The following is a 12,723-nucleotide window of genomic DNA, read 5'->3' as shown; positions in this document are numbered from 1 at the left end:
ATCCTGGAGTCCGGGAGTGGGGGGGGGGATTTCTCAATGCTGCTGACTGACCCCTCCTCCTCCTCCTCCTCCTCCTCCTCCTCCTCCTCCTCTGTGACGATTAAGGTCATTGGACTTGTAATGGCCTCGGTGTGTTTGTGTTTATTTGAACGTCTGTTTTGAGTCCTCTACATCCCTCTCATTATGAACAACACTATCAGTTTCCTTCTTGTGGGAATCTGACTCTTAACCTGCAGAGTTTGTTTAGTTTTATTTATCCAACATGTCAGACGCAGTCCTTGATGATAAAACCCAAAGACGTGAGTTAAGATCCAGGGAGCTCCTTTCTGTTCAGGTTTCCACCCTTTCATGATCAGGTCTCTGTGTCTCCTTTGTTTGACCTTTTCAGACGGCGTCTTTCTTTCTTTGTTCTGATAACGATACAGAGATGCTGTCCTGCTTCGGTGTTTTGACAATCTGTACTAGAGCCGGACCGATTCATCAGTTGGCCAATATGAGCCTTTCAGATATAACACAGTTTGCTTACATGAAAAGTTTTACTCTCAAAATAAAACTATGCAGGAAAGATGCGTTAATGTTTATTCTCACATAAAATGTTTATCTTCCTAGATTAAGTTCCACATATTTTGCTTTAAACTGTAAAATATCAGGCCTCATTCCATTTCTTTGATGTGTGGGTCTGATAATGACCTCTCAGAATCATTGTACAATTTTATAAATGTATATTTGGAATTGGTTGACCCTATGGTAGTAGAGGGGGGTGCTGGTGCATGAAGGTCACTGAGACACACAACAGATTCCAAGTGACGGCTACACAAAGGGGGATTCTCCCATGACAACTGCTGCTGGAACAATGAGGTCCGACTTTCTGTGGACGCTAACAACTTAATAACGATGGCACGAGCCAGCGTGAACTGATCACAAGTACACAACGGAGCAAAACACAAAGTTATCAATCTCTTATGTTGTTATGAGAAGTGTAGAACATTGTCTGGTTCATTATGAAACTGCTCGGACACATTTGGAGTATGGCAGGCCACCACAGTCTGAGAAACACTGTGTATATATATAAAACAGCCGTTATCAGTAATAGATATGTTTTTCTCCACAATATTAATATCCATACTGGTCAGGTTCTAATATGTAATCTGTCGTCCTAGACATGAAACATATCATTCTCCTTGATCATGTCCCACTTCCCCCTGAGGGACACGTCACCTGGTCCGTCCTCTCGTCGTAGATCTGTTGTTTGTCCACAGCTTGGTGAATCACTTCCCTCGGTAATCTGTGCACTCGATGGTGGGACACACTTCCTGCCACCAGTGTTGTTTTGAGAAGAGTCTCCACAGGGACTCTGATGCAAATGAATTGCCAGAGCATTGATCTGATGCACCAGCTATGGGCGTGTGCAGGAGTGTTGCAGTCTGAGTGAACGTTCACCACACAGTGTACAAACTGGGTGTTTGTGTGTGTGACTGTAACAGGATTGAGTCGGTGAAACAGCTAAATGAAATGTTATTACCCAGAAAGGCTGCAGCTGTTTCTGCAGCAGTGTCCTTGATGCTGTGTTGCAGAGAAACAGGAATAGAGCCTCAGTGTTGCAGCCGAGCACGAAGGAATCATGACATCTCTCATTGCAGTGATTGGAGGCTGATGTCTGCATCACAGCAACAGTAACTGAGCTCCACAATAAGACAGGATTCCTGGTTGGATTATTGGTTATCTGTGTCTGCTGCACGGTTTCCTGACCCAGCCCCACCCCCCTCCACCACCCTGTGGCCTGTAGATTGCTTTCAGAGGCCGTCTGTTCCTCTCCAGGCTGCCAGAGCTTCCCAGTGCTGGTCGTCCCTCTTTTACTCCCCTCTTCCTTCTTTCTCCCTCCCTCCCTCCCTCCCTCCAAGCACCAGCCTCCGTCAACTTCCTCCATCATGGTGGAGCTTTGAAAATTGAAAACAGAGACGGGTGTGGGGAGGAGAAAAGTCTCAGAGTGCAAGGTCTATCTTTGTCTGCCATCTGAGTCATTACTTTCATTGTTCAGCCGCGGTCACTGCAGCCCGTATTTTGACCAAACAGCGCCCTCTGTGGCGGCTGCGGCGCGGTGCAGGAGCAGACATTTTCCTCTCATGTCTGCCTTTGAAATGCCCATTCTGTGTGTCATACTGGTAAAATGGAGTTCTCTGCTCCCAGCTGGCGTACGCTCCGTGACATGGAATAGAGTCCGTGAAATGGAAAGCCCCCTTTTTTATTTCCAAACCTCACTTGTGATGAAGACCTCCATCACTCTGGGTGTTTTCGATGAGGGAGCTTTTATGGGGCGTCTGCAGTTGCCATTGCTGGGAGCTTCGGATAACGCTGATTCACTGACCTCTGCAGTCTGACGGAGGAAATGCTCCCAGGCTCAGTAGATTGTCTGCTCTAAAGGATCTGAGCCTTTCACTTGATTCTCTCACTGCATTTTATTTTAATAGATGATTCATGACAGAACAGACATTCAGACATTTTGTTTCGACTGTGACTGTTTCACTACTTCTGGTTATTTTGTCCTTAAAATGTCAAACGGCAAAAATATGAATAATATCAATATGTCCTCATATTTTAGAGGCTGAAAACTGCATTTCACCTCACACATAATTTAGTTTGGCTGCTGACTGAACGATATTTAAAGCTCTTTGGTATATTTAAATCTTCAGGCGTTTCATTGCACCTTGTCATCCAGAGTCTCACTCTCACACCCTCTTTGACCCGTAGATGGAAGCGAGCAGAGAGCCGCTACACCGTGGAGAGGGCTGCGATCATCAGCCACTGGAACTGGCTCCAGGCCCACATCTCGGACCTGGAGTACCGCATCCGACAGCAGACCGACATCTACAGACAGATCCGTGCCAGCAAGGTCAGTCGCCATGATTGAGTCAGTTGCTTTCCTGAGGATCTGGTTGTGTTCCTGTTAAATACTGGATTTTAATTTTGCTGTTAAAGTTGTTGCCCAGATGATGATGATGAAGAAGAAGCTACTGTGATGTTCTGTTCTCTTATACACGTGTGGTTTATTCTGTGTGAAGTCTAACGCTCGGGTCTCTACTCCGCAGGGCTTGGTAGAGTTGGGAGGAGTTTCCCCGAGCGCGGTGCCTGCCGGTGGGATAGAAGTGAAAGCAGAACCTGTCAGTACTCAGGTGAGCAGACTGAAGGTTGACAGTGATTTATTATCATGTACAACTGGTCATATTCTGTCATTTGAAGCTGAAAATACATAACATAAGTTAAAGGTAAATGATAATTATCAGGTGGAGATATTCTCAAGTAAATGTAATCTGTTCATTCTCCTGCTCACTCTATTCATTCAGACTCGTGATCCTCAGCAAAACGTTCAACTCGTTTGTTCTTGTGAATCAAAGCGTCCGATGGAAATGAAATGTCAAACGGTTTCTTTGCATGTGTCCCTCAGTTCTCAATGAATCAGTCAAACTCCTTAAGAGGAATAAACATATTCAGATCCTTCCTAACAGGGAGTCTCTCTCGCTGTAGAGCAGCTGCAGGTGTGGACTCTGATCCTGCTGGATTACGTGTGGATTACAATGTGCTCATGAGCCACAGATTCAGTTTTTAATACAATATGATTTGGTGTTTCAGCTGAAGCAGGATGTGCTTTAACTGAATGAATCTATAGAGACATGTGGAGCTGGGGTGGACAGGAATGTGGATGAAGTGAAATCTGAGTCTTAAGATAACTAACATGGTGTAGTTGTGCTTATTTGTCTAAAACCTGGTGAAGCAGGAGCTCGGAGCTCTGCACTGTGATGACACTGCAGAGTGGTTTCCAGGCTCCGGGTGTGTCGAGGACACAAACCTCACCTGAATAATTCAAGGCCGCAGCACTGCCTCGATTCACTTTGTCTGTTCTGGAGTTTCCTTAAATGTCCTGCTGCTGCTCAGCCTGTGCTCCTGTGCCAGTTAACTGGAGGTGTAGTCTCACCGGCTTCTTCTTATCTGCAAATGCAGGACGTTGGTTCAGAACGGCTGGAGCACACGGGGTCCGCCCACATCTCCAACGCAGAGGGCGGCCCGTGGAAAGGTCAGAACGGACAGCCAGTCAACGGCGTCCTCAGCAGGTACGACAGCTGACACTGATGAAAACCTCATTTCACGTTCCCACAGGGGGAAGATGGTGAACCAAACCCCTATGTACTTAAATAAACTAAATTCTACAGAGCTGCAGGAAATGATAAGTAAAGAGACTGAGACTTGTTTTACCTTTAATCCATGTGTAGCTGAGTTTAAATTGAGATTCATATAAATTGTATGTAAATTGTTTTTTTAGGGATTGTGAAGACGGTATTTTTTGTACATTTCTGACACTAACCAAAATAACTAATTGATTAAACAAGAAAATAATCTCACTTTATTAATAACAAAATAAGGTTTCTGTTGCAGCTCTATTCATCGATAGCTATTAATGCCAAACTGGATGTTCTGGTCAAATATTCACCAACGTTTATTTCCAGGATTCACTGATACATTTTGTTGATCTCATTTTCTCTTGTCTGTTGTCAGGATGTCAGAGAGTGCGGACACCAAGCACCAGCAGCCGTCAGCCTCCGACAGCACGTGTGTGGCTGCTCGCACACGACCACTCGTCAGCTGTCGGCGACGGCGGCTCATCCAGCCCAACACTGTGCCCAACCTCAACGGCAAGGTGAGGTTCACCGTTCAGAGGCTCGGGAGCCTTATAATACTCTTGTGTCGCAGAATCATCAGTGCTCAATCACACAGGGATTTGACCTTTAAGAAACTCAGAGGTTGTTGTTCTTTTTCAACGTTTAATTGTGAAATTGAGAATCCGTTGAATGCTTAGTTGGACTTTTCTTGGACCACGTTGTTTCCAGGCTGCGCTCGCTGATTAGTTCCTTCAGTTGTTGCCTCATAGCTGAATAAACAAGAAATCCCTTGACTTATATCTGAAAAAGTAGGGCACCCCCCCCCACACACAGTTGCACAACAAGGACGAGTTCTCGCCCTTGTGACGACTCACAAGTTTTAGTAGAAGAAAATAGAAACATGAGCTGATGCTCATGTTTTTTCCCTCCACAACTTCAGCGGAGTTCTGTGACTTTCAAGTTTTATTGAGTGCTACTGTGAGACCTTAACACACAAATGCCTTATGCCATGTGTAGTAATGAAATCTGATTTTCTCTGCCACATTAACACAAGAAAACTGTTACAGCAGGAACAACTGTTAATTTATAGTCTGGGGACAAAACTGAGTCTGGACTTGTGATATTTTTGTCTGTGTAATTACGTCCCCCGGGGAAGTTAAGTCCTCGTCCCTGTCCGCGTGTTTCTGGGTTTGTGTGTTTGTTTGTAAGCAGCGTCACACAAAATACATGTGTAACGCCATTAAAGATAATTCCTGGATCTACAGATTTTTCTTGGCCCACGTCCCAACATGCTTCCAGGTTTCACTGGTTTTAGTTTAATCCTGCTGACATGTGTGAATAATCCAGTCTCTCAAACAGGGAAATGGTTTCTAGGGCGACTAACCCCTGTGATTTATTAACTAGTAGAAATATTCTTCATTGTTCTGAATAGTACACCGGTGAATATTGACAGCTCGGTCTGATAAGGTCTATAACCCGTCTCTGATGCCCCTGCAGGCCCCGAGAAGCAGCTGCATCCAGTGTAACTGCCGCGTTAACTCCAGCTGTGTGATGTGTGGTGGCTGGCCCACCCCCAGAGAAGACCCTCAGTATGAGCTGCCCACCCTGGAGCGCCTGTCAAGGCTGGATCTTGGCGTCCACCCCATCCTCTCCTTTCCTGACGGTCAGTGCCGGGCTCCTCGCTCAAAGTCTTGCTCAGTTTACGGAGTCACTTCCTCCTTCACGTCCAGAGAGGAAGACGGACAGGGAGTGGCCGCGGAGACAATTCTCTCCAGGAAGTTCTAAGAGAACATGTTCACTCTTTTCTGTTCGTCAGGGGGATTGTGTGTTAACTCAGAGCGAGGCTCGTCTACACAACAGCGATAACAACGTCCTTGTTTGTTTTCCTGGAGTTTGGGAATATTTTCTTAGTATTTTCAGTTATAACACAGGCCGACATTTTTTGCGATTATTCAGGAGTTTGACCAAAAGGCAGAACATTCATATCTCAAGAATGATAATTGAGACAAGGTTTACTTCACAACCTCCAGACGGTCGAGTGTTTGACGTAACGCCACATCTCACTTTGCCTCTGGCTGATTTGAAACTGTGCACGTCATAGTTATTTCATGTTGAACTACCGACAGAAGATAAAACACTACAAACTGCATCCTGATGAAACCTCATGATTCAGGATAGATGCACTTTATCATCTTTCAGTTTTATTACTTCCTTATTAGATTCTTATCAGTCACAACACGACTACCAGTGGTTAAAGAGGAAACTATTACTGGTTTCACGGTTAGCTGAACCATTTCAATCTCATTACTGTGGTAACGGTGGTGAAATGGTTGGTGCAGCAAACAGCTCAGATCTGTTACGTGTAGTTCAAACATGGCAGAAGGAATAACCAGCAGTTGTGCTGAGGTCACGAGGAGCCACCACTGTCGCCCAGTGTGAGCAGCTCACGAGCGCTGTTATTGTGATCAGACTTTCAGATGTGAGGGGTGGGAGTCAGATCTCAACGTGAGGAACTGGGAGGAATCGAGTGAACAGAAATGTGGTAGATAACACGGGCAATGTTAATGTTTACTTCAGGAGCTTCTTCTAAGACAATTGAAAGGGAAACGGTTGAAACCAGCTTGCTTCCTGTTGGATTGTAGCGGGTGAATATGGGACGTGTTTTCTACGAGTCCAGGAAATAGACATTCAGGCTACTTTGCTCTCAGAGGGAACTGAGCACTGGAAAACCCTGAGATTCATTAGCTGGTCGTGATCTTCAGAAGTTACTTACAAATTAGCCGATATTTCACTAAGACAGATCAATGTAGTTTTAAAACAGACATTGTGCTGATGTAGCGTTGGTGTGTCGAGTCTTGTTGACGGTGTTCATGTCTTCCTCAGATGTTTGTATAGGCCTCCGTCTGCAGCAGGTGATGAAGAGCCAGTGGCAGACAAAGTCCCTGGAGAGGAGCAAACCCCTGAAGAAGCTCTCCCTCAAACACAAGCTCTCCTCGTCCAAAGAGAAGCACAAGTTCACCAACTCGCTCATGGCAGTCAGTAAGTACCGATACGACGGGGACTGGTTCCACTGATATCGCTGCAGTGTCTCAGTCACTTCCTAAAGAAGCAGCTTCCATCACAGACACCTCAACTGTTTTCATTATATATATATAAATAAGAAAAGAGGCTTGTGAATGAAGACAAAGTGTGACTCCATTAAACAGAGAAATCTTATCGTTCTAAAATGTTAGGTTGTTCTCTTTCTTTTCACAGTTGAACTGTTTATTTGATTCCAGTGGGTTTTATTTATATAACTGTTTATAAACGCTCGGGGGCAGAGCTGCTGCAGCCACATGCTTCACCAGTGACACCGCTTTGTGTCTAAGGAGACTTTATTGTTTTCATTTTAGTGATGAAACATCATTTTAACAATCAGTGCTTTTAATCTGATGAATGTTTTGTTTTGCCGATACCTCCGAGATTTCATTTAGGAATGTTTTGAGTTTAAAACCTCCATGAATGCTCCTCGTCTAACATGAAGATGTGTGTGTGGCTGCTGGCGTTGCAGGAATGGGGCATTATAAGAACCGTGCTGAGAAGCCGAGGACGCTGGACAGCGGCGTGGGCGGCAGCGGCTCGGTGCTGAACGCAGCCAGGCTCGAGGGCCAAGCCGTGTGCAAGACGGAGCGGCTGCAGGGCATCTCCAACCCCCTCGGGCCCTACGACAAGAACTACAGCCGCAAGAGACTAAGAGAGCCCTCGCTGGATCGAACCGACAGTGAGTGATCAATGAATGACGCCCAGTTCACACACAGAAGAATCTATCATGACATCTGTTTAATGTGGAACTGAAGGTTTCCAGGGTTGAAAAATGAGAATCCTGACTCGTCTGCCTCAGATGGATTCAGATCAGACGTCAGAGATGAGTAAATGTTTCTCCCTGAATCTACACTCGTCTAAATCTTCTCCGTCTCCTGCAGCCTCCCCGAAACTCTTCTTGGACTCGAGCAGCAGCTGTCCAACTCTGGCCAACATGCACTCGTCCCTTCACAGCCCCCTGACACGCCAGCTGTCCACGTCTTCAGAGAACTCCACGCCGCTGGGCGTCAGCAGCCAGGGCGTCTCGAGCACACCTGTAAGGAAAACACTGGGCTCCAGGTCGTAGTTCAGCTGCAGCATAGCTTCTCTGTGCCGAATGCTAACAACACCAGATTATCTCCTGACACGGGGATGACAGGCAGGACAGGAAGTGTCAGCACGTTGTTATCAAACTTTGATTAAGATGAAAAGTTCAGTTTCTTTGAAGCTTTGGCTCAAAACTCTTGAGTTCTACAGTCAGAGACTCAAACTGACAAAGAAACGTGTGTATGCTTGAAAGAAACACAAAAACATCAGACACTGACATGAGCTGTAGTGACAGAGACATAAATATAATATCACAATTACTAAAATCATCCTTCTGATGGCGTCTCAAGAGGATCTGTCACATGACAGAGGGCAGATTGAAAACCAGGATTAATCTTTTCAGTCTCCAGGAGTAGCTGCACAATGACTGGCCCAAAAATAATGAACCCACTAATTCAATTCTACAAATAAGACCTTAAATAGACTGTTTCACAAAAATGTCTCTGCTTAGCCGGACCTAAGAAGAATTATTTTCTCATCAGTTCCTGTGTGCGCTGCGTCATTTGGATGTTTCTGGTGAAGTCGATGAGTCTAACCAGGCCGCTGGCTAGTTTATGAACGTGGGGAAATGCAAGTGTGGTGACGAGAAGCTTGAGAGCAACGAGGTCTCGTGGTCAGAGCCCGGAAGTGCTCATGAATTAATCTGTTTCATATGTGACAGTTAATGTGGAAGCATCTATAAACTGAGCTTGTTTATAGCTGTAGACGCTGGGAGACCCTCAGAGGGAGGAGTTAGTGGATTTGTCGAGAAGCCTTATTGTTCACGTGTGTGTTTTTGAAGTGAAGTCAAGATGTGACTTTAACTTTTACACATGCAAACCTTCATATTTTTACACAAACTCATTGACCGATGAAAACAGTTTAATAAGACACAGCTTCTCCTGTTTGGACTTCATCCACTGTGAAGCTGCATTCCTCAGATATGAGTCACTCGTGTTTCTTTGCTCTTGCAGGCATGGACGAGGTCACGGCTCCTGTGTTGTTCTGTGGTTTGATTACACGTGTTGGTTGTTAATCTGTTATATATGATATATATAGTTTTAGTATGTATGTAATGGTCCTCCTGCCCCCCCCAGCAGCAGCCGATCAAGAGGAGGCGGGGTGAGAGCTCTTTCGACATCAACAACATCGTGATCCCCATGTCTGTGGCCGCCACCACCCGAGTGGAGAAGCTGCAGTACAAAGAGATTCTCACGCCCAGGTAAACACAGGCTCCTCCCACTCGGAGCGGCAGGTGTGACCAGCAGGATGTTTGTTCTGTTCGCTCTCATCCAGGAAGCTTAAAACAAACCCCCCCCCCCCCCAGCAGCTCGGCTGCTCCCTGGCGTCGGTTTCTAGTCTCTTAATTTCCTCCTCCCTGTAAATCAAGCTGTCGCTGCCGTGTCCTCACAGTTACTCTTCTTCTGGTGTAGGTGGCGAAGCGTGGACATCTTCTCCCAACCAATCACGGATGAGGAGGACGAGCGAGAGGTCTGTGCTTCTACTTTCCATCAGCCGGGTGTAAAGTGTGTGGGAGTGTTTGATCGCTAAGATACAGAATCCGCTGCTTCCTCATGTAATGATCAACATGTGCCAGGGGAGTGAATGAGCAGCGACACCTGGTGGTCGGATTTGTAAACTGCGGTTGGAAAATCAGTAAGAAGATTAAAAGCTGATTTTCTAAATGACTTAAGTTAAAAAATTATCTAAATAGATTTTCTGTCATAAAGTCAAACCTAAAATTTCAGATCCAAAATCTGATGTATTAAAATACCTGTTATAAAGACAAAGATACTCACTTGAAGGAATATAAAAATCAATACATTTCTAAATGGTCAAAGATATTTTGTCTAACTCTTTGTAGCAGGAGGAGATTTGATCAAAACCTTAAAATCATAATTTTATATCTGGTGAATCCGTCTGTTTTTGCTGCTTGTCCGGGTCATCATATAAATGCATTCATATTGATAATAAATGATTGGAGTATCCATGTGTGCTGAGCTCAGTGAGGAGGTGCTGATGGAGTTTTCTCTCGGCAGGTTGAGGACCTGACGGACGCAGCGTTCATCGGGCTCCACCAGCCGCATGAAGACCAGGAGCGATCTCGCTGGACCTGGATGGCGTTGGCTCCGGCTAAGAGGCGAGGCAGCAGGTCGGCCCCTGACCACTCGCATGCCGAGTTCAACCCGTTGTTAAAGAGAGAACCCGAAACCTAAACCTCCTGTTCTCCGTCCCGCAGGTCGTACAAGTCTGTGGACGGTCGGACCACGCCGCTGCTGTGCGGCACCAACCCTCCCACCCCCCAGCCGGAGTCTCCCGACCCGGGCCACTGCCCCATGCTCCACGACTACAGCCACGTGCCGTCGCCCATGAGCCCGCCGAGCCCCGACAACACCTCCAACCCCCACACACCCTGCTCCAGGGACTCGCACCGCCTGCTGTCCAGCGAGGACACGCGCTGCTCCACGCCGGACTTCACCTTCGAAGAACGGGTACGTCCTGTGTCCAAAACCGCTTTTATGTAGAACTGATGGTTAATCATTAACTAAAAGTGACTCAGATTTGTGATCTCATGTTTAACGTGTTGGCCGTCTCGTGGTGTTTCCAGACGGTGGCGCCGTGGGAGCGCCGCTGCTTCCCGATGCCAGCCGACCCGGAGCTGGAGCCGGAGCCGGAGAGCGACTACATCAGGTCCAGGATGCGCACCATCTCAGGCTGCCGAGCCGCAGCCTACGGGCGCCTGGACTCGGACGACATGGATCCGCCGTGTGACGACGAGGGCGGCGCCAAGCTCAAGGGCTCCGCCCACCGATGAATGACTGACAGGCTGAGGTCGCCCGGCCCCTCCCTCCACCACCACAGCCCCTCCCCTCACCCGCCCTCAGCTCCTCTCTGGCATTAACAAGCAGAACCTCAACGCAGAGTAAGATATTAAATGGGTTCCTGTTGTTTGATATTCAAACATCAGTCTAATACTTTCACAGTTTTTAGTGAACATTATGGAGATAGAAGCCTTTTCCCTACACTTGTTTTTGTCACAGGAAAAAAAGGATTAAATGTAAAAAATAAAAAAAAGGTAAAAAAGTATAAAACAAACACGTTAATAAAAATGATTTCTGTAGTAGGCTAAACAATGTACATGGGGGCTTAGTGGTGTTTCATATGTCGCGTGTACACTCGTAGCGCACTATGTAGCGACTCCTCAAAATATGGCCAAAGGGTGTTTTCTATTGACTAGTTTGCTTGTAATTCCCATGTACATTTTTAGTGGAGTGACAAATAACAAAACAAGAAAAAATACCCCCCCCCCCCTCTCCCGTTCTCCTCCCGCCCTCCTCGTCCAAATAAACAGGTACATTTGAGATGTGGTCCCTTCTTCTCCCACTAGAGGTCGCCTGAAATCACCAGAGCACTTCTCCAAACTGCCAAGTCTGGTTTCTGTTGCTTTCTCTGTTGGTCGGTTTGTTCGTTTCCATTCCTGACTTGATTTTATTTGTGTTTGTTTCTGTCTGTTCCAGCGTAACGACACATTCTGTGTTTTATTTTGAAGAAGTAAAATAAATTTTAAAAAAATCATTCCTTTTGTGCGGTCTCTGTAGAGAGTGTCCAGCTCCCTCCTGGCCCCGCCCCCCTCGGGTGGCGGCGGCGGCGCTCGGGACCGGGCCGTCTGTTTTTGTTGTTTTCTTTTCGTTTGAGCACTTGCCCATACAGAAAGCGCTGCTGCATGCTGGGAAAACATGCAACCGTTTAGTCTTATCACAAGAGCACAGTCGGACTTACACCTAACGGGAGAAAGAAAGGAACCAATCGCAGGGGAGGATTTGTACCATCTGTTGATTTAGCTTCTCGGTCATTGCTGTATTACAAAAGTCCAAAACGTGGTTAAAATAAAGACCTAAAATATACCCCCCCCCCCCCCCCTGATTTCTCTCTCCTGGTTCAGTTTGTCGTCCTGCGAACATTAAACATGTAGCAGCTCTTCGCTAAACGCCCCCCCCCCCCCCCCCCCCCCCGAGCTCAGGTTCTTCAATTTAAGGGAAAAATACTTTCTGCTGTTGAATAGTTTCATCATCAATTGATCAGATCAGATTTTTTTTCTCCAGTCCACCACCACCCCACCCCCCTTGTCCTCCCCCTCCCCTTCCTTATTGCTATGCAAAAAAAAAATCTATGGTTGTTTCATTTTACACCTCTTTTTATGCCACAGCCATTCAATCACTGTTTGTTTTCTTTTGTAGTTAAGCAAGATGTCGATGTACCTGTTCGATTGTTGCAGCAGTTAACCTAATCAAAAAGCAGAATTGTTTTTTCTTTTTTGTAAATAGTACCATTAAAACATTTATGTTTAACTTGGAGCAGTTTGTCCCGGTGTCAAATCCTTCAGAGACGAAACCGCCTCTGATCACTTCCTCTGACAGCTGCACTC

The 12,723-nt window shown here is 46.2% G+C and overlaps 1 protein-coding gene across 6 annotated transcripts in view; it reads left to right on the top strand.

The window, feature by feature from the left end:
* kansl1a (KAT8 regulatory NSL complex subunit 1a) overlaps nucleotides 1–12,652 on the top strand; it is a 28,602-nt gene extending 15,950 nt beyond the window's left edge. For 2 of the 6 annotated variants that reach the window (XM_062414254.1, XM_062414253.1), the window contains 13 exons: nucleotides 2,749–2,890; nucleotides 3,087–3,170; nucleotides 3,997–4,106; nucleotides 4,549–4,690; nucleotides 5,649–5,814; nucleotides 7,035–7,191; nucleotides 7,694–7,911; nucleotides 8,114–8,268; nucleotides 9,395–9,519; nucleotides 9,731–9,788; nucleotides 10,337–10,449; nucleotides 10,537–10,789; nucleotides 10,906–12,652. In XM_062414254.1, the coding sequence (XP_062270238.1) occupies nucleotides 2,749–2,890; nucleotides 3,087–3,170; nucleotides 3,997–4,106; nucleotides 4,549–4,690; nucleotides 5,649–5,814; nucleotides 7,035–7,191; nucleotides 7,694–7,911; nucleotides 8,114–8,268; nucleotides 9,395–9,519; nucleotides 9,731–9,788; nucleotides 10,337–10,449; nucleotides 10,537–10,789; nucleotides 10,906–11,112 (1,930 nt within the window). In that variant the 3' untranslated portion in view covers nucleotides 11,113–12,652. The remainder of the gene's footprint in view (nucleotides 1–2,748; nucleotides 2,891–3,086; nucleotides 3,171–3,996; nucleotides 4,107–4,548; nucleotides 4,691–5,648; nucleotides 5,815–7,034; nucleotides 7,192–7,693; nucleotides 7,912–8,113; nucleotides 8,269–9,394; nucleotides 9,520–9,730; nucleotides 9,789–10,336; nucleotides 10,450–10,536; nucleotides 10,790–10,905) is intronic. The other 4 variants (XM_062414258.1, XM_062414256.1, XM_062414257.1 and 1 more) reach the window with 4 other exon arrangements.
* The last annotated feature ends 71 nt before the right edge of the window (nucleotides 12,653–12,723 follow it).

This window comes from Platichthys flesus, chromosome 20, assembly GCF_949316205.1.
Source record: "Platichthys flesus chromosome 20, fPlaFle2.1, whole genome shotgun sequence".
In the NCBI taxonomy this organism is placed as follows: domain Eukaryota; kingdom Metazoa; phylum Chordata; class Actinopteri; order Pleuronectiformes; family Pleuronectidae; genus Platichthys; species Platichthys flesus.
This window is presented reverse-complemented; position numbering and strand designations above follow the sequence as displayed.